The following is a 27287-nucleotide window of genomic DNA, read 5'->3' on the forward strand; positions in this document are numbered from 1 at the left end:
CACATAAATCAGAAGGGGGGGGGGGTGTTGGTAGTAATGTCCATACTTCAGATATCTGTACATATATCTTCCTCACCCGTTCATGTTTTATATGCACATGGGTGTAAATAATAGAAGAAAATCGAACCATGAATATTTATTTCTCCCCCATCTATGTTGTCTCTTTTTATATTTTTTTTATGTTTCAGGAAGCTGAACTACGTGCGTCATCGGTCTATGTTGTCTCTTTATATATATATATATATATATATATATATATATATATATCATCCAAATAGAAAGAGTTGATATCACACAGTCAAAATAATTCAATAAAAAAGCAGGAAAATATACAGTTCCAAAATATATCTAAATCACCAGCGCTTTCTGGATTTTAACATCCATCCTCAGTTGAATACAAATTGATAATTTATTATTATTATAATTTATTTATTATTATTATAATTTATGTATTATTATTAATTTGTATTAATTTTGGAACTGTATATTTTCCTGCTTTTTTATTGAATTATATATATATATATATATATATATATATATATATGTGTGTGTGTGTGTGTGTGTGTGTGTGTGTGTGTGTGTGTGTGTGTGTGTGTTTAACTATGTGCGTCATTAGTCATTACCACAGAGCACTAATTTGTCCACGTCTAAAAAAAATAGCTGGTCGCATTGATTCTTAATTTGTACATGTACACACAAAAGTCCTCATTTTTTTTGCGAGAGAGAGAGAGAGAGAGAGAGAGAGAGAGAGAGAGAGAGAGAGAGAGAGAGAGAGAGAGAGACAGACAGACAGACAGAGAGAGAGAGAGAGACATAGAGAGAGGCAGAGAGATACAGAGAGAGGGGGGGATATCAAAAGGCAGCTAAGAGCAATATTTATGACAATTATATTTGTTATAAAATTGTTTGTAGTGGGTTCGTCATACAACGATATTGGACAGATCTTTTCCAGCTTCTGGGGGCTTTGCGCCCTGGGCCCCCACCAATGGGAGCCTTAAAGCGGCCCAAATTCCCTGCCAACTCGGGCATCCACATCAAAAGTACCCTTGTTACGCCCCTGGTATGTTTTATGTTCAAGTATGTATAATCTCAGGAACCTGTAATTTTGTCCGTAATAGAATAGTAGGGTTCTATACTGTATCAACCCCTAATAAATATTAGCAATATTCCATTATCACCTGCATTTGGTGTTTATATATCTCAAATGATTCCATATGCAAGAGCTTGTTCTGGGTATAGTCAGTTTTTAAATCGAGGTAAGCTACTGACAAACAAGTTGATGGTACAGAGATTTCAACAGTCTCGATTGAAGTCAACATTTCGCAAATTCTATGGTCGTTATAACGATCTAGTTCGTCAATACAACCTCGCATCGGGTCAAATGCTGTCTGACGTGTTTCATACCGATTGTTAAGCCGTTCTTGGCACACTGATTTTGACTGCGGATAACTCCGTTTACCTGATCAGGATATAGGGCTCACGGTGGGTGTGACCGGTCAACAGGGGGATGTCTACTCCTCCTAGGCACCTGATCCCACCTCTGGTGTGTCCAGGGATCCTTGTTTGCCCAAGTATCTATTTTGTTTTGCTTGTGGGAGTTATTAGATTGATCACTGTTCGTTATCTTCACCTTGCATATATATTAGAAGGTGGTATGGTATAGACCCCTACTATTACATACAAAATTACCAGTTCCTATGGTACGTAGGTTGATATAATATGAATCAGTGCATAAGATATTTTTTAAAACGTGGATAGAAATATTATGCCGTTAACACGCACGTAATAAAGCTTCCTGGAGCCTAAAAAAATGTAAGAAGATACAACATAGATCTGAGATGAATCTACATTCATGGTTCGAATTTTCTCCATTGTTTATATATAGATTACTGAAAAAATTCAAACTAGAATTAGTTGGAAGGGTATCATCGGTTAATAAGCTTCATATACGATTTCACTTTAAGGTATTTCATGATGTGTATTCAACCTGGTTATCACATACAGTGCAGAATTAATATGTGGGAGCTGTATTCTCTTTAGAGAAGTTGAGAGGCATATCCTTCATCATGCCTCTCTACTTCTCTAAAGTGGCAGCTGGAACAAGTTTTCTGTCTGCCTCCTTTCCCGCTTTCTACGGGCCTGTCTGCATGCTAAGCACACATCAACACAATTATAGTTTTAAAAGAAATGTTTCGTTGTTTGATAAACATATTAGAAGAATAAGCTTTCGGTCATGTTTTAAGTTTACATGTATATGCATGTACCCTCTAACCTTTAGTTTATTGTGACCTACATTTTGATTGGTTAACTTGGATTTTGAATTTCGAAATTCGAATCTCGTATTTTGAATTTCGAATCTCGTATTTTGAATTTCGAATCTCGAATGAGCCTTCTGGGCTTTTGTAGTTGATAGACAAAATTCGATATATCTAAATGTCGAATTGGAGGCCACAACAATATCTTGCTTTTTCTTGCGTTATAGTCTTTGAATAAATTCTGCTTCATATGAATTTAAAATAGGTCAGCTAGCAAAGGAGCACAAGTCGTGCCCATGGAAATTCCAACATACTGCTTATGTAATGCGATGGGTATTTAGATGTCATCCACCTTTTTGTGACAAAATTTTTAAAAAATGAAATAGTGCGAGTAAATGTCCAAAATGTACACCCTAAATGGTTGAGTATATTAAGGTAAGTGTGGAATGGCCCGAGACGGATAATCATGTCCTTCAATTCTGTTTCTGAAGTAATCATTATAGATTTCCAATAAAGTGGTTGATTAAATGTTACGATCGATACTTTTCCATACGTCCTTGCTTCGGCAACGATATACTTCAAGGTACTATACACACATGAAAGGTCACTCAGGTTCATGTCAATAAAAGGTAAAAACTGGGTTGAAGATTGTCCTGAAAACTCACCGTTGTTGATTGTTTGCATTGTACCTGCCCAGCTAGGAATTGGATATTTCAATTGCCAAACAGCTTTTATGATGAGGTTAACTTTCATAGAGCCTAGCGTTGGAGAACGAAGATGTTGAAGTTCCAAAAAATCATCTTAGACATGGCATTATAGCAACATGGTTTGAAGTAAGTTATATTGACTTTTCCAAGATTGGAAATTCCATCTGAAGACACGTCTCTTCTCAATATTCTACGGTCAAAGAAACCATTCGGTTTTGGAGTCAAACATGAGATCATCCCCATACCGTGGAACGTGTGTTTGCCATCTAATGTGTCTGTATTGTGGTCAACGTTATCAGCAACGAATCGGAGATAGTCGTTTACACCTAGGATTTGCTTTTCAGATGATCCTTCAACTGCAGCACATGCTTCAAACTTCTGTATTTCGGAATACGAGGAGCAAAACCCAAGACTGTACAAAAAATCTACAAGGAATCGTGATCCATAAAGGCGATGCATTTGGACTCCTAATCCTAGTTGCAAGGGGTAACTCAATGCTCGCTGTCGTGTTTCTTGTATAATTGCTTGTCCTATGGACGCAGTTTTTAAATTGGATGACTTCTCTTTCACTATGGTTCTTAAAAAGAACTGTAGATTTTCAGGCACTATTTCTAAATTCTCTTGAAGCTGTGATATTTCTGCAGCAGCAGGATATATATGTTTATCAAGTTTGAGGGCACAAATGTTATTTCTTATAAGTTCTGCTGCAGTTTGTTTTATTTTCCTTTTCTCTTCCTCCTCGCTTTCAATATTTAAGCCTTTTAGATACAAACTGTGCAAGATACTTGAAACCGTTTTGCGAAATGTTACAACATCTTTCCGTCCTTGTTTGCCTGACATAACAATGCGATCACGATAGTGTTCCCTCAACTTCTGTTTCATCCATTTTGTCGTGTAAGCTTTTTCTCCACAAAGTGATTGCATTTTCATCACTAAGTTATTGGCAGTTACTTGCTCGTCATAAGAATAATTCACAAAGCTAATAATGTCATTAAATTCTGATAGCAGTGTTCAGGGTCTACCGCTTACATTTACTCATATGTACTTTTATCTGCAGATAATTTTTTTGGCATTGCTTTCGAGGTTCTGAAATTGGTACTGCATACATGGTGGTAGACTGCCTCTGCTGCTTGCAGATCACTGACTGATGCTATTCGACCCTTTACTATCCTTCCCCAGTCATCGTTTCCCTTTTCACAAACTTTCAAAAGCGTGGTTTCAAATTCTAGTGTCCGAACTGGATACCACTTGATTCTAGATCCTTTTCTAACAACTTGCTGGCCGCAAAACAAACAATCATCACGAAAATCAAATTTTGACCTCAGTGTTGATGGTGTCGCTTCACACTCACTAGAAAACAACAAGTGTGTATTCTTTCGTTTAACAGTCTCTTTTTCGATGTAGTGAGCATGGATGAATTCACAGCGACATTTTTCATGAACTTTTTGCATTGGTTTGGTGAACAGTTCTTTGCCTCGTTCTCGGCTGGCAAGATTAATGTATTCGCTACCTTTTGTAGTGAGAGCAACAGCATCTTCTGGCTTCACGGTTCCACAGCAAATCACACAATTACTCCCGTTGGTAGGCGTTTGGTTTCTGAAATGAAATGAAATGAGCAATATCAATTTCATAATCAACTGACAATAAATGGATACGATAAAATTATATGACGATAACAATATTATATACATGAAATTGATACAGATCTAAAACAAAGTAATGAAACAATAATTGAATGTAAATTTGAAAATCGCTTGAAAAAGACATATAGGCCTAGTCTATGTACAAAACTCAAATCATCTATTATTTCCAATTAAAATGGAAATTGTACTCTTTGAAACGGAGTTCCAAGGAAATTTAACAACATGGGTGTTTAGATGTCATCCACCTTTTTGTCACAAATTTAAAAAATTGAAATAGTGCGAGTAAATGTCCAAAATTTGCGCCCTAAATGGTTGAGTATATTAAGGTGAGGTTTGCGACATTTTGACATGTAGCGAACAAAGTCATGTTGCATATCAGTATGTTCAATAGGAATTTCTCTTTTAAAAATTGACTTTTTAAAAAAAAATTGCCCGTGTCGGGGTTTTTTTGGTTTTTTTTTTTCATTTTTTTTTGACCAGATGGGCTTATTTTTGTGATGTTTTACATTTTCGGGATCTATCTACAAAAGGGATTACTAGCGGTATAAAAAACAACACGAGGCAAACTTATGGGGTAAAAAGCTGGTGGATTTTTAAAAAAGGGTATTATCTATAAGATTATACTGAATGGTAGAGAAAATGTTATTTTAAAACACAAAAATAGCACTTTTTATATGTTGAATAAAATTTAAATCGGTTGTCATGGCAACAACAAATGTATATTGAGCAGCTTTACAAGGTCTACGTCAGAGAAGTTTCACTAAACATAATAGTTGGACGATAGATATTTAAGAAAACACATAGAATTAATACCCGTCGGGCTTTGTTTCCATTGTAACAGATTAAAAAGAATTATTTCATTTATGCGATTTGACACTTTATTTTATAATTGTACAACTTTTGAAGAGTGCATTGAGCATTTTCATGAATAAGATACAATTCCAGCCCAAAATGATAAATGATATCTATATTTAATTGTCAAGTATTGTAGTATCACATTTATTAGGAATTAAGATGTTGAGGTTTTTTTTCTAAATACAATATACTATTTTCAATATCCCGGCGGGTTTTCCACGGTCCTGCTTCGTCATAAATGCATTGTTACATTGGCCCGAACCTGTCTTATTTATACTACATCTTTGAAATAAATTCCCTATTCTTGTTCCATTGCTTGATGTTTGTTTACATAGTTCAACATACAACTGTAACCTTAGCGACAATATAAAGCCCGGTCAGTGGTGGATCTAGAGGGGATGGGGGTAACGTAAAGTTGGTGAAAATGACACTTATAAATATGTTTTATGTCGACGTTATGCAGATGTTCCTCAGTCAAAATTAAGAGTATGTTAAGATATACTAGATAAGACCTTTCTTTTTAATTCTCACATGATCATATCAGTCGCATCTTCTACATTTCAAAGTTCATGCGATGAATCGGTCTATCAGCGCAAGTAGATATCATAGCATTGAAATAAAAAAAAAATGGATGGCATAGCCTTGAAATAAAAACTGCATGCGATTAGAGAACATTGTCAGGTTTATTTTTTTTTAAAAATGCCTGGGAATAAAAATTCCTAGCATCGTTAATGTCTAACCTTGTCTTGGAGGATACTATTCACAAACAATGATTGATTATAACAGCATAAAATAAATCCTACTTTCCCTAGCAAGATTCGCTGAGATTACATGGTCGCAACATAATTTTAATGGAAATTGACCGTAGTACATATACATATGTATACATAAAGAATTGTAAACTTTTATAATATCAAACAAAATAATTTATAAATTATCATTTGAGAAACATTAATATTATTTTGTCATGGAAATTTACACATACGCCGCTTGACACTTGACAGCGGTAGTAGATAACAAGTAAATATTAGTTCATTTTCCCTCGATACATCTATGACGTGACGCATTTTTTCCTTATGACGTCATAAAGCGCGAAGTGCATTGAGGTATACATTTATTGCATGATAATGAGGGATATATGAAGATTTATTCACCCAAGAAAATTCATATTCCCCGAGGGCAACGTCCGAGGGGAATATGATTTTTCTTGGGTGAATAAATCTTCATATCTCCCGAACATTCACGCAATAAATTGTTTATTATATCGAAACAAAGCAAAACTACAAAAGTGCGTTTGAAATTGGAGTCCGCTCATCTATACATTGTATGTAGCTAAGATTGTCCTAACGGTAACAAACGTATAAAAGATAAAAAAAAACAAAAAAAAAAAAAAACGAAATATAGTGATATGATAACCAGTTTTCGTATTTCCATTCTCCATGAATGTTGATTTACTTGCATGTTTTTGTATAAACCAAAACCAGGCAATTTAACTGTGTATCAGAGACCCGCATATTTTGTGCCTTACGAACTCTGAAAGTACAATGACTCGAACTTATTGTGACGTCACAATACACTTCGTCTACCTTTACGTTAATTTTTTGAAAAATGGACGAGGCTGCCCAAGTGGTAAATATGATAGGGAGATATGATGTTTGAGAGGGAGACATGAAGTTTTGTCATTCCTGGCATGTGACCGTCTAGACCAGTTACGCGTTCTATAGAATTCTCACACTGAGGTATAATAATAAGAGTTATTTCCCTGTTGTTGCAAACCTTACCTTAAGTGTATATTAAGTGATACTCTACATGCTACTTCGGAAATTCTGGATCCGCCACTACAATGACATCGTAACAAAACAAGTTTTGAAAAACCTCATCAGAATGTTAATGGAGTTTACATGTTAAACAGACAAACAATCACCAATGAAATATAAACATTAAACAAACCATTCAGCTGTTTCATTTTAAATACTATAGGTAGACCTAAAACTGCAACTTCTGCAACATGGTAAATTCACACATTGATTTTGATATTGGAAGTGAAGAAATGGAGACAGAGTTAGTTCTATACAATTTTATGATGTTGATAACTTGCTGTTTACAGACAACAATCATCAATGCCATGACTCGGCATAAGCGAGGCTGGTTTTGAAGCTCGAACTATTATGTCCATGTCAGGGCGCCACTGCAAGTCTTCGTTAAAATTCTACAACAGAAATCTCCCAAGTTAAAAAAAAAACTATCTGTCAAATCTTACACACCCCGGAGGTAGAAAAAGCAACCTACCTCAGTACCTTCACTTTGTCTAAATATGTCCTACATGCCTACAATCACGAGTCCGAACGATCAACATGCTGTTGTCACCTTCCAAAACTTGAAAAGAAAAACTGACCATTTATCATCCTCCTTTATAACCTACTGAAATTTTACACATGGTAGATTTACTCAGGAACTTGCCTAGCAGTAGCAGGCAAATGAGATACTTTTATCATCTTTACCTTTTTAGTCATAGTTAAAGCTTATTGTTTAAAGACACAGGAGAAAGTGTTTAGCTTTACCCAACTAGGTCGCTTTCTAGTTTTTACATTGCTGTTCGTTATATTCACCTTTCATTGCGAACACGTTTTAAGGTAAAAATTCCTACCGTATACGAGAGTGTGTTATCAGTTTTAAGGACTTCTTCTAAGTCCCTTTTCTTGAAACAATCAAAAATGCTGATACCAAACCAAAATCTTGTACATTTGAAAGAATGGATAATGATCGTAAAACGAGAGAAATGGGCTATGCGTTTATTGATTTTCTTCTTCATACACGAATACGAACTAAAAGAATTGTATTACAATCCTTTGAAACTCAGTCTTTTGTACACAAATGTACCTGGGAAGGACTATTTATTTACTGGTATTCAATACTATTGGCTTAAGATTATCATAAATTTAAATGTTACTCTGTGATACCGAAGCGCTTATTTTGAATTCTCTATTAACAATATTCAACATCACCGATTTTCCTTACTGGTTGATGTTAAACAACGTTAATAATAATTAGGAATGATATGTATTCCGCTATGAATTATCCTTTTATTTCCTCTCTCAATATATCAATTCATATATAATCCTACCCATAATCCCGTTCCAGGTAACTGATTAACGAAGTACTATTAGTCACACAATCAGCTCGGGACATAATGCACAGTCATCCAGTGTGTAGTGGACATCCGTATTTCGCGAGGCAAAGTCTCAAACTGACCGACTAACGAATTTATCTCGTTGAAAACCTTTCGAAAATGTGTTCAAATTTCACTGCATGTACCATATTTGATAAATATAATTTAAATATCGTTTGATTATGAATTTATGTCGATGAACATCATGTAATCACAATATCAAAGCCGTATGAACAGTAAGATTTAATAAACAAATAATGTATGCAGAAATTGGATACAGACATACATTAAAAGTTACGGTAGCTGTCAAACCAATATACACGGTGACGGTTTATGGGTATTTTGTGGCGTCATATAATTTTGAGTGACGTCACAATTGCTAACCACTCTGAACGGAGATAGTATATTGAAAATCTCGGAGCCTCGTGTAATTCACTGACGTCATAGTTGTCAATCGAATATACAGGTGCACTATGTATGGAGACGTAATATAAAAAAATCAGGGCGGCATGTGATCTGCTTTTATTCATACAAATATCTACATATTTGTCTTGATAAAAGCTTGTACATAGTGTCGTACATTGTTGCTTGACGAGTGTTTTTTGTTGTTGTTTTTGTTGTTGCAAATTTAGCACTTTTATCTTGATTACTGAACATCACTACCCCTGTAGGAAATGCGTATATTAATTTAGAAAACATGAAATACATTGAACAAATACCTTGATAAATGCATGATTCATGCACATCAATCTGTTTGCATTAATAGACGACAACAATAATTACAACAAAATGATGTTCAATGTGATTTGCATATATATATATATATATATATATATATATATATATATATATATATATATTCGTATTTATTCTAATATATCATATTCACTTTTTCAGGTTTTGAAATGTACATGAATGGATCCAGATGGGAAACAGATACCTCTGGCAAGTAACACCTTTTCAGAAGGCATTGCCATTCAATACAAATATTTACCTCTATTCAAAGACAGAATAACCAGTTTTAATGAAAAGCAAAGGTTGTGATTGGTGAAGAAATTGACATACAAATCCTCTTTGAATGATGTTTAGGTTTTCATTGATCGCCATGAATATATTTAGTTCATAATTTAGTCATATATGATGTACAGGGGTATGTCAGAAAAAACAAAATGGTGAGAAATATTTCAGTGTGAACCATTTTATTCCGAAAATAAAATAAAGTTACACATCCTGTGATATCAATCTTAAAGAAATAACATAGTTACATAGTTGCCATTTTGCAAGAGAATATTTCTGTTACAAAAACGTACAGTACCAACCAGACCCAACCTGTCAGAAAGCAGTCCCAGAGCAGTCTCGGAGACTGTTTTATGGGACTGCTCAGGGACTGCTTAGCAGTCCCACAGCTGACACGTAGCAGTCCCACAGCAGTCTCAGTAAACAAACCAAAAACAGTCCCAGCGGTTCCAGTAGTCCCAGCAGTCCCAATGGGCGGGGTTAAACTAGTCGGAGGAGCTAAGCCGACAGTGAGATTATCAATAAACATTGTCGATAATCGCTGGAGCACGTCAATACGGTAGACGAAGTCGAAGATAAATGACTTGCAATGTAATTAAAGAGAAAAGCAATACATTATACATGAAACAGCACATATTCAACATACTTGTGTGACACGCAACTAGGTTAAGGGCTTTCATAGCAAAATGCACAATAATCATGGGGTAAAATTGCACCTCAAATTCACAGGTATCATTACACTTGTTACGGTTAAACACAGAAACGATACTACCCATATGTTGACTGTGACTGAGCTACCGTAAATTCCCCTCATGATAATTTCCCGTGACGTCAGTTGAATATCACGTAACATTTTATTTTTGGAAATCAGCAAGAGAACCTACTTGTTAACAAAAGTTCAGATTCATGCGGGTAACCAGCTGAATGTTTATTGATATACGCAGAAAAGAATAAAAATCCTTAACCTGAAAAGTGTTGGGAACAAATACATACTAAAATTAAACATGCTATAATGTAACAACACATCAACAGTCATCAACAAATTACCGGGATTGTCCACATTCTTATACATATCATACCGTTAATACACAAGACAGAAATTGCTCCCCGCACTTTTCAAACGCATAAATATATCTAGATTATATATCAGAAAAATTCATATTGTTTTTGATAGCAGATTAACCTGAACTTTGCCACTGTTTCTGTAGTATGAGATTATCTATGTACATGAGGGAATTTTTAAACGCGACAGTCATTAAGATTAGGGGCGATTTCAAGGTCACAATATAATATGAATATCAGCTTCGTGCATACTATATATTTAAAAGGGAGCATAATTTGATATCATAAAGCATTAATATAAATAATCATTTAACAAGATATGTTTTATCGTATACAGCTTATCACTTGATAACATTAGTAAATAACGACAAAATATTATGACACTTTCCCCGCGATACAACTATCAGAACATGTACGCTGTGATGTACTTTTTCATTGTGACGTCATATGGTGCGAAGTGCACAGAGGTACATTTATGAAAACACTGTGGTTTTTCTCGGATAGCCTTAACTGAGCTGCGCACTTTTTCATGAATTTATAACAAAATGATAGTTTATGAATACGAGTGAAAAAAGATAAATGCAGAGTTTGTAAGTCTGATAACAACAATTTCACAACATAAAATCAATTGACGTTTATGTTCTGTCAGGTAATTTTGTTGTTGTTATTTATCATTTATTTCCTTAGTATTTCATACATGTGAAGTGCATCTTGGGTTCTTAAAATTATGTAGCATAATTATATTTATTTCTTGATTGGGTTATTGAAATAAATGTGTTTAAAGTCGCCTAAATAATTTATTCACTTATCGTCTATATTAAACTAGCAAAAACTGCTTTCCACTTACGTGTACACATATTTTTAATTTGTAAATGATTGGTTAGATACTTATTGCCAGCATTGTAAAATTGTTTAATTGAACTACAACATTTAGACTAACTCAAATAATTATGAAGATTCTAATCAAAGTGTATATATACATGTTGTTTTAACCTGAAATCGAAGTTATAGTGTTTGTAAAGTACATGTTCCCCAAAAATATGTGTTCAAAGCGTTCCTGATGACAACATTTAACAATGATTCATGATAACCCTGTTTTGACACCTGTAAACAAACGACGGCATTCCGTGTCTCCCGTTGCCATGGACACAGTATACCTGAGTAGCCTCCCCCATCAGATCGAAGTTGCCGATCCCATACCCCAGCTCCCCTCAAGAGTTATCGTCTATCTAATCAATGGTACAATGGATTATCTGATTATTACTATTTTCTCTGTTTATGGATTCATGAATTTGGGAATTATCTATTCCATTATCTTTTATCAAAATTATCCGCCGTCGAATATAGGGAGATAATCTTGTTATTCTTTTTCCATCCATTATTTTCACAAGTTTTCTAGTGAAAGTGCGTCAGTTAGCGGTGCAAAAAACTACTGAAGTGATTTGTGTATATTCTGAATGCCTGGTGTGTGGGGTTTCTTGTCAATCATAACATCACGTGATTCATTCACGCTTGACTGAACAAAGCAGTCCCAGAAAGCAGTCCCGGGGACTGTTAGGACCGCTGGGACTGCTAGGACTGTTTTCTAGAGCAGTCCCAGGGCAGTCCCACTTTTTGAGAGAACCGTCCCAGAGCAGTCCCCGGGACTCCTTGGGTGTCAGGTTGGGTCAGGTTGGTACTGTATTATCTATTTAACCTAAGTTCAAATTCTAAGAGAATATGTTCTGCGTATATACAAGCATCCGTTGACTCTGAAGCTGTCTAGAGAACATAGTCCAAAGTTAAAGTTATTTGTTAAATCAGTATAAGATTTATATTGAAGATCATTACGATATATTGATGGTCTTACACGGTAAACGTTCGTTAATACTGAACCAAAATCTGAAAAAGGTGGTCCAAAATTCAGGTTGACTGTTAAATGAGTTTAAAATCCATACCGGTACTCTAAAAACAATTTACCATCATACAAACAATCCAACATAAAGTATCATTTTTGTAAAGAATGGGAAGATCGCTGGATCAGGACTTTAGGTACTGCAGTTCCATATAGATGTAATAGTAATGTATATGATCTAGGAAAATTGACTAGTACATAACGTAATAAAGCGAATGTGATGAGACTCTTTCCAAATACTCAAAGACGAAAACGCAGTTATACACATCGTTCATATAAACGACCAAATATGTATGATTTCACGCTTAATTCACGTTAACCTAACGTCCTTAGACAATTGTATGGGTTCACATCATATTCGCACAAAACTTTACTATGTTCGATTGAAGTTTAATATGTTGTTTGAAGAAGTCCAAATATGGGAGTTTTCAACACCATAATATTAACTGAACTCTATCATATGAATGTTGCCAATTGCAGGCTCATTAAATTGCCGCGGAACATGCAATGTGTCAACTGTCATAAATATAGACAAGTACCTATTGTATTTGATTGTAAAGATAATAAAGTTATATGATGAAAAGCAAAACTATATATATATATATATATATATATATATATATATATATATATATATATAAGATTAAATGTAAAACCAAACATTTCATAGTTACAAAAATGGCGGACCATGCAACAGAGCCAGTCATGCACTTCGCCCAGGTATAGAGAAGCAAATTTGAAAATATCCCAAGAAAATTAGAATACACAATGAAAACCACTTCGTTAACTCTCAGGATAATGTAGAGAACAATCTTAGGTCACCGTCACGCCAGACTGCAGATACTAATAGAGCGATAAATACTGGCCAAGTTCAAATATAAGAAACGGGTGTGCACAAAATTTCGTAAAGTAAAACGATAGAGTTGGGTACCGCAGAAAATAAAGGTACCGCGGTGTACCGTGGTATTTGCAAAATACCGCAGTACATACCACGGTATACCGCAGATTTAATCTTTTAATTGTATGATTCAGTTTTAGTGGATTTTAGTTGTGATTTATTGTATATAATGAGCTGTTATTAGTTTATTGATTGTAAATTGCATTTAATTTATTCAAATATAAATGATAAGGAAAATATCTTATTTAAATCTTAAACCAGTTAACAGAACAAAAGTTTAATCCAAACATAAAAGTATACCGTACATACAATATAGCAGTGTTTCTGTATCATGACTAGAATCGACTGTGACTAGACTACTGACTGGAACGACTATTAAAATAATTAATAGGGGGAAACCTGTGGATTTTATTTGACACGATCTCAAAGTCTAGAAGTTCTTAGAGTCGCGAATGACGAGAACTTCTACATGTAGAATACGCCTGTCCACTTCTCTAAAGAGAATAACGAGAACATGTGCGCACGAACGTGTTCTTGTTCTTCGACCACAATTCCTACATTCTTGCACCTCAAACCCATTAACTCGGCGTTCAGAATCGGCAGGAATTTGTACTCGCGCGACGAACGGACGAACGGTGGTTTCGAACGCACAAGTCTGCATCTGCCATTTTATTTTATTTTTTACTTGGGGTTTTCCTAAGAGGCGGAAATGGTATTCGACCAGCATAAACCAAACAACATAAAAACAATTTTTATAATCTACCTTATATATTAAAATAATAACTTAATGAAATGTTTTCTATTATTTTTTTCTTTAATTTTGATTTGTTTTCATATCATTAATAATCAAATCATCGCAATTTATACTTCGTATGTTTTACCGATTGTGTACAGTTATTAGACTTACCTTTCATTGCATCACAACGAGGGAACGATGTAAATAAAGTGAGTCACTGCGTACACAAATTTCTTTAATTATTTTTTCTTGTTTCAATTTTCTATTTTTGTTAAGAGTTATCAGACTTGAATATACCGGTATTTCGCCTCGTGTACCGCGGTACATACCGGTACCAGAAAAATACCGGTACACCGGTATACCGGTAATACCACGCACCTCTATAAAACGATACTACAACTTATAACTATAAATTCAAAATATATATATTCACGATGGTCGTTTATCCGTGCCCTCGTCACATATTATTCACAAAGTAATCCACAGTACACATATATCAGCTAATACCACATAATAACACAGTTCAACCGCGAATGATTACCACAGATAAAGTTTAGTTCGAGTGATTTTTGCACTGATGAGTAGTCAAACGGTGTGTTGAATTTAGCAATAAGCAAATAAAAAAAAAGATTTGTTTGATTATAACATATTATATAAAACTAAGTCTTCATTAGGGTCAGCTACACTGTCGACGAACGTTTTGCAGTTTTTGTTAGATTGGATTCGATTACTAGGCTTGTAGATTTTGCCGTGTGTATTTCCTGTTAGATTATATATGACTGCTTGGCTTGTAGATTTTTCCGTGTGGGTCTTCTGTTTGGATATGATTGGATATGATCGCTTGGCATGTAGATTTTGCCGTGTAAGACTTATGTTAGATTGGATACAACTGCTTGGCGGACAGGTTATCATCTATATTGATATCTGTCAAAGTGTAAGTCAGGGAGATAACAAAATTTAGACAAACTGTCGACGCGAGTCCAAAACTCAATCCCCATTTAGTTAATTTACAGGAAATGTTATATTGGGGAAGTTCCTAGTATGCCGGTCCGCATAGTACGCAAGTGTGAGAGGTTGACAAAACACGGACAGTCACGGACTGTTGAAATATGTACGAGGGTTGTTCGAAGAAGTCGTAGACAATATTAATGATTTTCGAAATACGCATCAAATCCAACAGATTGTTTACATGAGAACACTTTTATTTATTCTAAACAGAAATATAAAATTTGAAATAAGTAATAAGAGAGATAAAAGGGATGTTACTGAAAAAAATATGCATATCTCCATTGTTGGCGCACGTACAAAAATAAGTAGATACTTTCGTTGTAACACCGATTTAGATGAAAGCAAATAGTTTCATATTAAGTATATCACATTCAAGTTTATATGAATGGTATCAGTTATCTTTTTCGCGTAATATACTGGTTTTATAACCGCAGGGCAGGACTCCATAACCGAGAGGGAATTTATGTCATTTATAAATGTACCTGTAATGAAATAAGGTATTGCACGTCTCATGTTAATTTCCCTAAAGGTGTTGCATGAAAGATCGAAAAATTTAAGTTATTCAAAGATATGATAAAACCAGTTGGAACGTATGTCGTGATTCAATATTTTTTGAAAATAAGTTTGAAAGACGTGTATTGACAAAATTAGCCAAAATATTTCGAGTTTAAATCAACCTATAAGCGATTTATATGATTTTTAGCGTTAAAATGGAGGGGTATCCTCGAATTTAAGAAACACTGCCTGCGTGAAACAAAATGTCCAGGGGTTCGTGTTTGCCCAACCATCTATTTTGTATTGCTTGTAGGAGTTATGAGATTGATCACTGTTCGTTATCTTTACCTTGCATTTAGCATCAACATGTTCCTCGAGTTTTCCTCTAAAAAAAACCTGTCGCTTTGAAATTTTGTTTCACTAGGGTCTTTTTTGTAAATTTAAAAACATCGAAACGACTTCACTGGTATTATTTTCAACTTCATTGTCCTTTTTAATGTACGGTATACTGCGTGGTTCAGTGGACAAGGTCGTCGACTCTTATATGTAATTTTAAAAGATGGTTTCTATTATTAAAACGACTGGGTTCGACTCCCTCACGAACACATTTTTTGTTCATATTACGTTTTTCATCTAGATTTTTTTTTCTTAATTGAAACATGCTTCTAGTTTTTATGAATGTTTCATGTCAAATATGTTTATTATCATCTGTCGAGTTTGAAATAAGGTTCCAACCTGGGCACTATTTAGTTTGTGAACAGGACTCTCAACAAGCACGCCAATAATGCATGCAATACCTGTGTTTTAATAGTCAAGGTTGCTAACGAAAACCTGTATGTTTTTCTAAATGAAAGTTGTTGACAAAGGCATGGTGCCTTTTACGAAAAACCGTTGTGAATTTTGCAAAGTTTTGGAAGGAAAACTTCAAGGCCAAACAAGGTAAATAACCGTTAAACAGTTTGTGTTTATATGTTTACCGGTAGCAAATTGCTATGATGAATAATTTTTTACAGGTACATGTACTTCAACTAATGTTGAACTTTATTAATGAGTATTAAACTTCCCATATTTTGTTTTGTGGCCAGTCATGTACAATTGCCAATTGTTGTTCGTAGAAAATAAAACATACGAGTAATGAGCTTTTTGACTGTAGTGGTATAGAATATTAGATATTTGATACACTCGTAACATGTAATCGTATACATTTTATTTGATACTCAGAAAAAAGAAGAAAATTTAATTTTCACGATTTCAAAAAATATCTTTAGACTACATGTATAATGTATTGACACATAAACTGTATTAGGCTTGTCCCTAGTACTGTGGAATCATTCAGGTATTTACATGGCAAATACCCAATGTGCATAAATGTTAATGAGGGTCAGTTCTACGTCACGAGTGCTGGCACGGAGTTCCGATTAAGGAAAATTCCCACTTCGGTACACGACCCTCTTTGCGCGACATGATGACGTCAATACAATATTATGTAGACCATTGTTTGACCCCACTCAAAGAAACACGAGACGGAAAGCACATTAGGACAGACACATTGTCGTTTTCCTCTTCCAGTTTAATCCAAGATAATCGCAATAGTATGGACATACGGTAAAAATGGAATGGGTTCGAATATTCCGGTGTGCAAACAGCTCAGAAAGCCACAAGTCAATGTGTTTTTAGAGTTTTTAGAGAGCGGAATTCTCCCTATAGGTAACACATATATACATATTTGAATCGCGTGTACCCAAGTTCAGGTCGTTCTGAGATGTTACATAAAATCCGTAAAAGCATGTAAATCTTATTTTCTTAATCATATACATGTACAAGTGTAAACATTCCTCGGTTAAAGCTTTATTGTAGAATATTTCCTACGCTGGCATATGGGCTAAACAACGACGATGTTTATGACGTCACAATGCACTGTTTACATCAGTTGCATAGCGTGTCCCGCTTTCAATAAATAGGTGGATCAAAAATATCTAAAGTTAGAATACTTTGATTGAGCTCTGTCCTCGCATGTTAGGTGGTAATATTTCGGAATATTTTGGTCCTGTTATGGATCTAGATACTAATGCCAATATTTTTTGCTTCGCCTTCAAACACGGTCACGCCCTAAGACATATTATCGTATGAAATGTTTAGATACCGTAAATGACTCGAAACAGCCTTATTGCAGTCTTTAACATAGACCAAATTAAATATAAATTCATATTCTGATGAAAATGTCGAACATGGGAATTTTGTAAACAACAAAATGCTGCATTTGTGTGTTACCTGCAAGTCCAGCGTTTTACGTGCCATGTTGTATACATGTTGTCATACTGCAATCCTATCTCCAATACATAAGAGTAGTGCAAGGGAGATAACTTTTTAAAAAAAAATAACCCCGATCAGTATCAAACTCTGGTGCATTCATATTCTGCTTTCCGAATAGTTTTAAACATATTTTCACATTTAACACTATCATTTTTTAGTTTTTAAGTTATGTTTATTGCATAGTTTCTGATAAATATTTTCATCATCAACTGAAATTAGGCGATTTTAATGGGAATATATAGGAGATGGCACACATATGTTAAACCTGATATTTTTGTAAATAACTGTCTCTGTGGATACTGAGTGCATTGTATGCTAAAAAACAACCTAACATTTACTTTTTAGTCACTTTTAAAGTAAATCATCAGATATGACTATGCCACCTTTTTTTCTCTCGATTTTACATGATTCTTACAGAGACTAGTTCTTAACAGTCCTATTACGTTATAAATCATTTTTACAATAAGGATCGAACTAAATCGAAGAACAATATGGATTACTATAAAACATTTTCTTTTTTCCATTTCATGAAAATTATATCATAAAGAAATGTCCATCTTAAATACTAGTATAGCATGCATTTATACTTATTTAGAAAAGTGTTCCAATATTTTATTATTTCTTTTACTTAGCAATTGCAGGAAATTATTGAACATTTTGGTTTGATATGTTAATAGTACTATCATAACTTGTATATCGATACAACATCATTACAAGCCAAGCCTAGCCATTCTCGGTACTTTAAGTACTTTGATTCTTTTTCGCACATTTGCTTCCATGGCAATTATATTTTGGAACGCAATCCGCAGTTCACTATTCGCAATTCAATAGAGAACTGCATTCCAGAACGCAGTTTGCAATTCAAATTTATATATGCATAAAACAACACCACACTGGAATTATAAGGATGGGGTGTCAGTTACCAACCCCAAACACTGTGATGAAATGGTGATGGTAGTCTCTCTTGTTACGGAGATCCGCCCCTCCAATTTTTATGCATAACGCATTACACTAAGTGAATAAACATCGGGTTCGGAATCATCGAAGACCCCTATCCCGGGGACTGAAATTTTGGGGATAGGGTATTAATGGTCCTCTCCGACCACTGTGAAGAAATAGTGATGGCACTCTCACTAGTTACGGATATCTGCTCCTCCACTTTTTTTTTGAATTAACACATTACACTTAGTGAATAAACATCGGGTTCGGTATCATCGAAGACTCCTACCCCAGGGACTAATTTTTTTTGGGTAGGCTATTAGTGTTCCTCTCCCACCACTATCAAGAAATGGTGATGTTGCTCTATCTAGTTACGGAGAACCAACCCCCCAGGATTTTTATGCATAATGCATTACACTAAGTGAATAAACATCGGGTTCGGAATCATCGAAGACCCCTACCCCGGGGACTGAAATTTTGGGGTAGGGTATTAGCTGTCCTATCCCACGACTATGAAGAGATGGTGATGTTACTCTCTCTAGTTGCGGAGATCCGCCCCTCAACTTTTTATACATAATGCATTACACTAAGTGAGTAAACATCGGGTTCGGAATCATCGAAGACTCCTACCCCGGGAACTGAAATTGTGGAGGAAGGGTATTAGTCGTCCATTGCCAACACCGTAAAGAAATGGTGATGGTAGTCTCTCTAGATAATGAGATCCGTCCGTCCACTTTTTATACATAACCCATTACACTAAGTGAATAAGCATCGTGTTCAGAATAATCGAATACCCCTACCCCGGTTACTGAAATTTTGGAGGAAGGGTACTAGTGGTTCTCTCCCACCATTGTGATGAAATGGTGGTGATACTCTTTCCAGTTATTGATAGCCGCTCCTCCAACTTTTTTAAATAACGCATTACACTTAGTGAATAAACATCGGGTTCGGTATCATCAAAGACCCCGACCCCGGGGACTAAAATTTTGGGGGTAGCGTATTTGTAGTCCTTTCCCACCACTATGCAGAAATGGTGATGTTACTCTCTTTAGTTACGGAGATTCGACCCTCCAAATTTTATGCATGATACATTACACTAAGTGAATAAACATCGGGTTCGGAATCATCGAAAACCCCTACCCCAGGGACTGAAAATTTTGGGGGAAGGGTATTAGTTGTCCTTCACCACCATTGTGAAAAAATAATGATGGTACTCTCACTAGTTACGGAGATCCCCTCCTCCATATTTTTTTTTAATAACGCATTACATTTTGTGAATAAAAATCGGGTTCGGCATCATCGATGACCCCTACCCCGGAGACTGAAATTCTGGGGAAGGTTATTAGTGGCCCTCTCCCACCACTATGAAGAAATGGTGATGTTACTCTCTCTAGTTACGGAGATCCGACCCTCCAATTTTTATGCATAATGCAATACACTAAGTGAAGAAATATCGGGTTTGGAATCATCGAAGACTCCTACCCCGTGGAGTGAAATTTTGGGGTAGTGCATTAGTGGTCCTCTCCCACCACTATGAAGAAATGGTGATGTTACTCTCTCTAGTTACGGAGATCCGCCCCTCAATTTTTTTTTTATACGTAATGCATTACACTAAGTGAATAAACATCGGGTTCGGAATCATCGAAGACTCCTACCCCGGGAACTAAAATTTTGGAGGAAGGGTATTACTCGTTTATTGCCATCACTGTGAAGAAATGGTGTTGCTACTCTCTCTAGATACTGAGATCCGCCCGTCTACTTTTAATACATAACTCCTTTCACTTTGGTGTTCCGAATGACAATGAAGAGACTGAACGAAGAACGAACGGTGAGCGCACGTTGAACGCTTTGTGAACGGTGAACGAACGGCGAGCGCACGCTGAACACAAAACTGTGAACGAAGAGCGCACGGTGAACGCACGGTGAACGAACAGTGAACGCAGGGTGAGCGTACGGTGAACGAACGGTGAGCGAACAGAAAAATGGTAAAGTAGAACGTCTCAGGGACTGTACACTAAGTGAATAAACATTGGGTTCGGAATCATCAAAGACCCCTACCCGGGGACTGAAATTTTGAGGATAGGGTATTAGTAGTCCTCTCCCACCACTGTGAAGAAATAGTGATGCTACTCTCACTTGTTACGGAGATCCACTCCTCCATTTTTTTAAATAGCGCATTGTACTTAGTGAATAAACATCGGGTTCGGTATCATCGACGACCTCTACCCCGGAGACTGAAATTCTGGGGAAGGGTATTAGTGGCCCTCTCCCACCACTATGAAGAAATGGTGATGTTACTATCCCAAGTTACGGAGATCCGACCCTCCAATTTTTATGCATATTGCATTACACTAAGTGAATAAACATCGGGTTGGCATCATCGAAGACTCCTACCCCGGGGACTGAAATGTTGGGGGTAGGGTACTAGTGGTCCTCTCTCACAACTATGAAGAAATGGTGATGTTACTATCTCTAGTTACAAAGATTCACCCCTCAACTTTTTATGCATAATGCATTACACTAAGTGAATAAACATCGGGTTCGGAATCATCGAAGACCCCCTACCCCGGGGAATGAAATTTGGGGGTAAGGGTATTAGTGGTCCTCGCCCACCACTATGAAGAAATGGTGATGTTACTCCCCCTAGTTACGGATACCCGACCCTCCAATTTTTAGGCATAATGCACTACACTAAGTGAATTAACATCGGTTTCGGAATCATAGAAGACCCCTACCCCGGGGACTGAAATTTTGGGGATAGGTATTAGTGGTCCTCTCACACCACTATGAAGAAATTATTATGTTAATTTATGTAGTTACAGAGATCCGCCCCTGCAATTTTTATGCATAACGCATTACACTAAGTGAATAAACATTGGGTTCGGAATCATTGAATACCCCTACCCCAGGGACACAATTTTTGGGGGTAGGGTATTAGTGGTCCTCACCCACAACTGTGAAGAAATTGTGATGTTACTCTCTCTAGTTACGGAGACCCGACCCTCCAATTTTTAGGCATAATGCACTACACTAAGTGAATAAACATCGGTTTCAGAATCAAAGAAGACCCCTACCCCGGGGACTGAAATTTTGGGGATAATGTATTAGTGGTCCTCTCCCACCACTATGAAGAAATGGTTATGTTAATTTCTGTAGTTACGGAGATCCGTGCCTCCAATTTTTATGCATAACGCATTACACTAAGTGAATAAACATTGGGTTCGGAATCATTGAATACCCCTACTCCAGGGACTCAATTTTTGGGGGTAGGGTATTAGTGGTCCTCCCCCACAACTGTGAAGACATGGTGATGGTACTATTACTCGTTATGGAGATCCGCTTCTCCAACTTTTTGAATAACGTATTACACGTAGTGAATAGAAATCGGGTTCGGAATCATCGACGACCCCCTATCATGGGGACTGGACATTTGGGGGTAGAGTATTAGTGGTCCTCTCCCACCACTGTGAAGAAATGGTGATGGTGCTCTTACTAGTTATGAAGATGCATCCCTCCATCTTTTGGTGATTAAAGATCGGGCTTGGAATCAACGAATACCCTTACCCCAGGGACTGAAATTTTTGGGGGTAAGGTATTAGTGGTCCACTCCTACTACTGTAAAGAAATGATGATGGCACTCTCTCTGATTACGGAGATCCGCCCCTCCATTTTTTATGCATAATTCATTACACTTGAATAAACATCGGGATTGGAATTATCGAAGACCCCTATCCCATTTTGGGGGTCGGGTATTAGTAGTCCACTCCCACCATTGTGAAGATTTGTTGAAAATACTTTTGATAGTTACGTATCCTACCCTCCTATTCTTATTCATAATGCAATGCACTTCATGAATAAACATTGGGTTCGGAATCATTGAAGACGCCTACCACGGTGCCTAGTACTATCATTTACCGCCCTCAGTTTGATGCCTTAGGGGTGCCACCTTGAGCCTTCCAAGGTTATGGTCTCCTTTCATACCTCTCTTATAAATGGTTGTAGGGTATTGAAATAAAACAAAACTGATAAAGGACTAGACAGCAATGAAGTCAAGCATATAGAACCTTTGAAAGGGTCACATAGGGCTTTAACGGCAATATTGAGCTCACTCGAAAATTCTTGAATTTACATGTAGGGTGATAATTTCATGTAGGGTCATAGTGATGGCCAATGACAACTTAATCTTTGAAGAATCCACAAAGGAGTATGCAGGCAAGGAGGGGACCCCTAAAGCTATCGTTTTCCGTTCTCAGTTTGGGGCTGTAGGTGTACCCCCTTTGGACTCCCATGGGTGGGACCACTTTTCAGACCCCTCTAATAATTGAATATTGGGTGATGAATGAAATGAAAGCGGATAGACGGGTAGAGAACAACAAGGTAAAACACAGAGAATCCTTTTTTGGGTCACATAGGCCTTAAAGTACAATTGAACTCAATTGAAAATTCCTAATTTTATATAATGTAGGGTCATAATGAAGGCTAATAACAACTTAATCTTTGAAGAATCCGCAAAATGAGTATGTAGACAAGTAAGGGGATCCCTAAGGTTATCATTTTCGGCCCTTACTTTAGGGCTGTGGGGGTACCACCTGGGGTCTTGCAAAGGTGGGCCCACTTTTCATACCTTTCTAATAATTGACTATAGGGTGTTGGAATAAAACAAAAGTCATAAAGGGTAAAGAACAATGACGTTAAACATATAGAACCCATACAAGGAGTCACATTACTCGGGGCCTCGTAAAGGTGGGGCCACTTTTCAGACCTCTCTAATAACTGAATATTTGGTAATGAAACAAAACCAAGCTGATAGACGGATACAGATACAGAACAACAAAGTCAAACATATACAACATTTTAATGGTCACATAGGCCTATCAGGAAAATTTAACTTACCTGAAAGTTCTTGATTTTACATCATGGGGGGTCATAATGAAGTCTACCCCAGTACATGTAATAACAAATAAATCTTTGAAGAGTACGCAAAAGCAGTGTGCAGGCAAGGAAGGGGATCCCTCGGACTATCATTTTCCGCTCTCAGTTTTGGACTGATGGGGTACAAGCTTACGCCTCGATCTCAAGGTCTGGTCAACATTTCAGACTTTTCTTAGGTTTGAATATTGGGTGATGAAAGAAAACAATTTTGATATAAGGATAGAGGGCAACGAAGTCAAAATATAGAACCCTTCTAAGGGGTCAAATAGGCCTATAAGGGTAATTAAGCTCACCCCAAAGCTCATGATTGTCCATCATGTAAGATCATATATAAGGAAGACTAATAACAACTTAATCGTTGAAGTGTCCACAAAAAGAGTATAAGAAGTATGAAGGGGAAATCCTAGGAATTTTTTTCGACCCACAGTTTGCTACTACTGGGGTCCCACCTTGGGCCTTCCGAGTCTCGGTCCATTTTCAGAACTTTTTAAAGATTAATTATGGGGTACTCTAACTCCAGCCCACGCATTTATCTCCATAGGGGATAGCAAAGTATTTGTTTATCTGCAGAACGCTGGTCTGCCGGCATTTTGTCGGAGTTTTTCAGTTGAGTTTATGTTATTCAATTTGAATTAAAATGAGGTTTAGTAATTGTTTTAGACAGATAGAATTAATTATTTAGACATTTTGTAATAAAACTTGTCTATGGATGAGGTATCTTCTTTGTTTTGCTTGTGGCCCTCTCCGGATGCCCCAGCGATAGCGCGACATAACCCCGTATCCCTGTACTTTCACATGAGTAGGTTGGGAGGCAATGTAGGATTTAGTTTAGACAACCCATAGAGTGGAAGTGCCCGTGGCGGTATGATAGACCCTGCGTGATTATTTCTCTCCGTCCTTGCCTTTTTGTTTGAGAGAGGGGTGGAAGGTTTAGGGGTGGCAATTGTAGGGGTGAGGTTTACTGGTCCCCAGTTCATTTTTCAGGAGATTGACAGTTTATATTTTAGATGGGGATCCATAGTGTAGGTGCGACTCCCCGGATAACTTGATTAGTTTCGCTTCGCCTAAGAAAAGTTCTAGTTTTAGGGACTTAGATAGGTTGACTGACAACTACTCGTCTCCCATGGGGGAGGGGGTCAGTTATGTCCGATATCCCAGCGAGGCCTACTACGACTATACAGTCGTGGGTCACATATCCAGTTCTGCTATCCTCCCAGAATATCATACCCCAATCACCGCATCCCTTCATTCCAGTGTTGGAGAGATCAGTCCAATCCCCTCACCTATAGGTTGATGACCAGACCCCAGCCAGTACGATCACGGTTTGTATCAGGGGTTCTTGTCATCGCCAGCATATCCCTACACCAAGGCCGTATCCCATAGATGCCCTATTGTTGGTGCCGGGGTTATTCTTGGAACTCACCAGGTCCTTAAGTCCCCCCCCATTGTCCTGATCTCAAAGGATCCTCTGGTCCTTTACCATGCAGTACAACATCCCAAAAGCTACGCATTCCATTTCCTTGACTCTAGGTCTGGGGGAGTGCCCATTACATCTAATCATTGGTATCCAACGTGGTGTGTGGATATGTGGGCACATATATGCACCACACCGTTGCTATGACTGTCATATATCATTAGCAAGGGTCATTTGCTCTTTTTCAGGCACAGCCTGGTGCCACTGTTTATAGGGAGTGTAGAAGGGTTAGAGTAGTCAACGTTCCGCCCCAGTTACATTTAGATGAACCAAAATCACAAACGCTTTTCTCTAGGCGTTCCGCCCGGGGGCTAGGCCAAGTACCCCACACCCCCGTCCAGGTCACCTGTACTCTTATGCAGGGGAATACGTGATTGGCAAGGGTAGAAACTCGCCTAGGTACACGGATCTGCGGTATGATGGGGAATCTACTTGCAAAATTCTTCTTCCACAAGATTGTTCGGCTAGCTTGCAATCAACAATTGGAGCATCACAATCGATTCTACTTCTCCTAAAATGACACTTCGAGCAACTATTACACCTTGTTGTTGGAGATGAACGATAACCTCTCACTGGCTGAGATCTTGAGACGTTTCGAGAAGCGCTTCAAATCGACAATGCATACATCATATGAATTTCCAATCAGTTTCTCAGTGTGGGAGAATCGCTGAACCAATGGGCGGACCGGGTCCTCATCTTAGCGATACATGCTTTTCCATTTGTGCCTGATGTGCATTCACATTTCGTTGCTCGGCTGTTTTATAGTCGAGGGTGGAGATGTAGTTTTGTACGCCCTGGGTGGTAGATCTAAGACTGTAAAGGAAGCAACATGTATGGACAGGATGCAGTACTACTAGTGTTCCCGAAAAACCAAGTCAATTTAATCCTATGAAGGAAATGAGGATGGTAGTCCAGGAGGAGGTCCAGCAACCGGTGGGAACAACGTCATTGAAGGATTTAAGGGACATGTCTGAGAAATGAGGAACTGTAGAAGGAACTGTGGGGCAGAATCCTTCCCCCAGATGTACCATTCATCACAGCAGGGCATGAACAGAAACCCTCCGGTGCTTCAAGTGTGGGGCTGCTATCTATTTCAAGAGGGGCTGACCGTAGCTCAATTGGAAGGATGCACCCAGAAGGCAATGATAGAGCCCAGGAAGAATTCCGAGGCAGGGAGCGACGATCAATCCACCGTTGGCTAAAGAGGGGTCTATCCAAGGGGATGTATGGATGCTGACACCAGAGCGCTCTTTGCAAAGGCCCACGATATTGGTATCAGACACTGCCAAAGCAAAAAAAGCTCATTGCACGAGTCATCTGAAAAAAGGGACAACCATGCACTCAATTGTGTGCGTCATTTAAAGAACAACAAGATCCGAGTCCGATTCCTGGAGGCACCCTAGGGAAAGGAGGAATCTGGATACTAATTCATTGGGTGGGAAGACGACGTTTGACGCCTTCTCCATGGATGAGTCATGTGTCCCAGACAGGTTCGAATTCCCATAGGATATTGCAGTGCCAGAGTTGAAAGGGTTTGGAGAAAGGGACCTGAAGTATTAACCAGAACAGATGTCACCTGTTCAGGAGGAGGACGTGGATAATGAGACGCATGAGAAATGCCCGACAGCAGCGAACGGAGGGAGTTTCTTAACCAGAGGAGAAAAATGGGTTAGAGATGGTTTTAATACCCTACCCCCAAAATTTCAGTCCCCGGGGGTAGGGGTCTTCGATGATTCCGAACCCGATGTTTATTCATTTAGTGTAATGTGTTATGCATGAAAATTGGAGGGGCGGATCTCCGTATCTAGAGAGAGTAACATCATTATTTCTTCATAGTGGTGGGACAAAATCACTAATACCCTTCCCCCAAACTTCCAGTCCCCTTGGTAG

General features: G+C 37.4%; 1 protein-coding gene across 2 annotated transcripts in view; it reads left to right on the top strand.

The window, feature by feature from the left end:
- Positions 1–12249, top strand: part of LOC125674555 (uncharacterized) — an 80687-nt gene extending 68438 nt beyond the window's left edge. For both annotated transcript variants that reach the window (XM_056159307.1, XM_056159306.1), the window contains one exon: positions 9527–12249. In XM_056159307.1, the coding sequence (XP_056015282.1) occupies positions 9527–9582 (56 nt within the window). In that variant the 3' untranslated portion in view covers positions 9583–12249. The remainder of the gene's footprint in view (positions 1–9526) is intronic.
- Positions 12250–27287: the final 15038 nt, after the last annotated feature.

This window comes from Ostrea edulis, chromosome 3 (genome assembly GCF_947568905.1).
Source record: "Ostrea edulis chromosome 3, xbOstEdul1.1, whole genome shotgun sequence".
Taxonomy (NCBI): domain Eukaryota; kingdom Metazoa; phylum Mollusca; class Bivalvia; order Ostreida; family Ostreidae; genus Ostrea; species Ostrea edulis.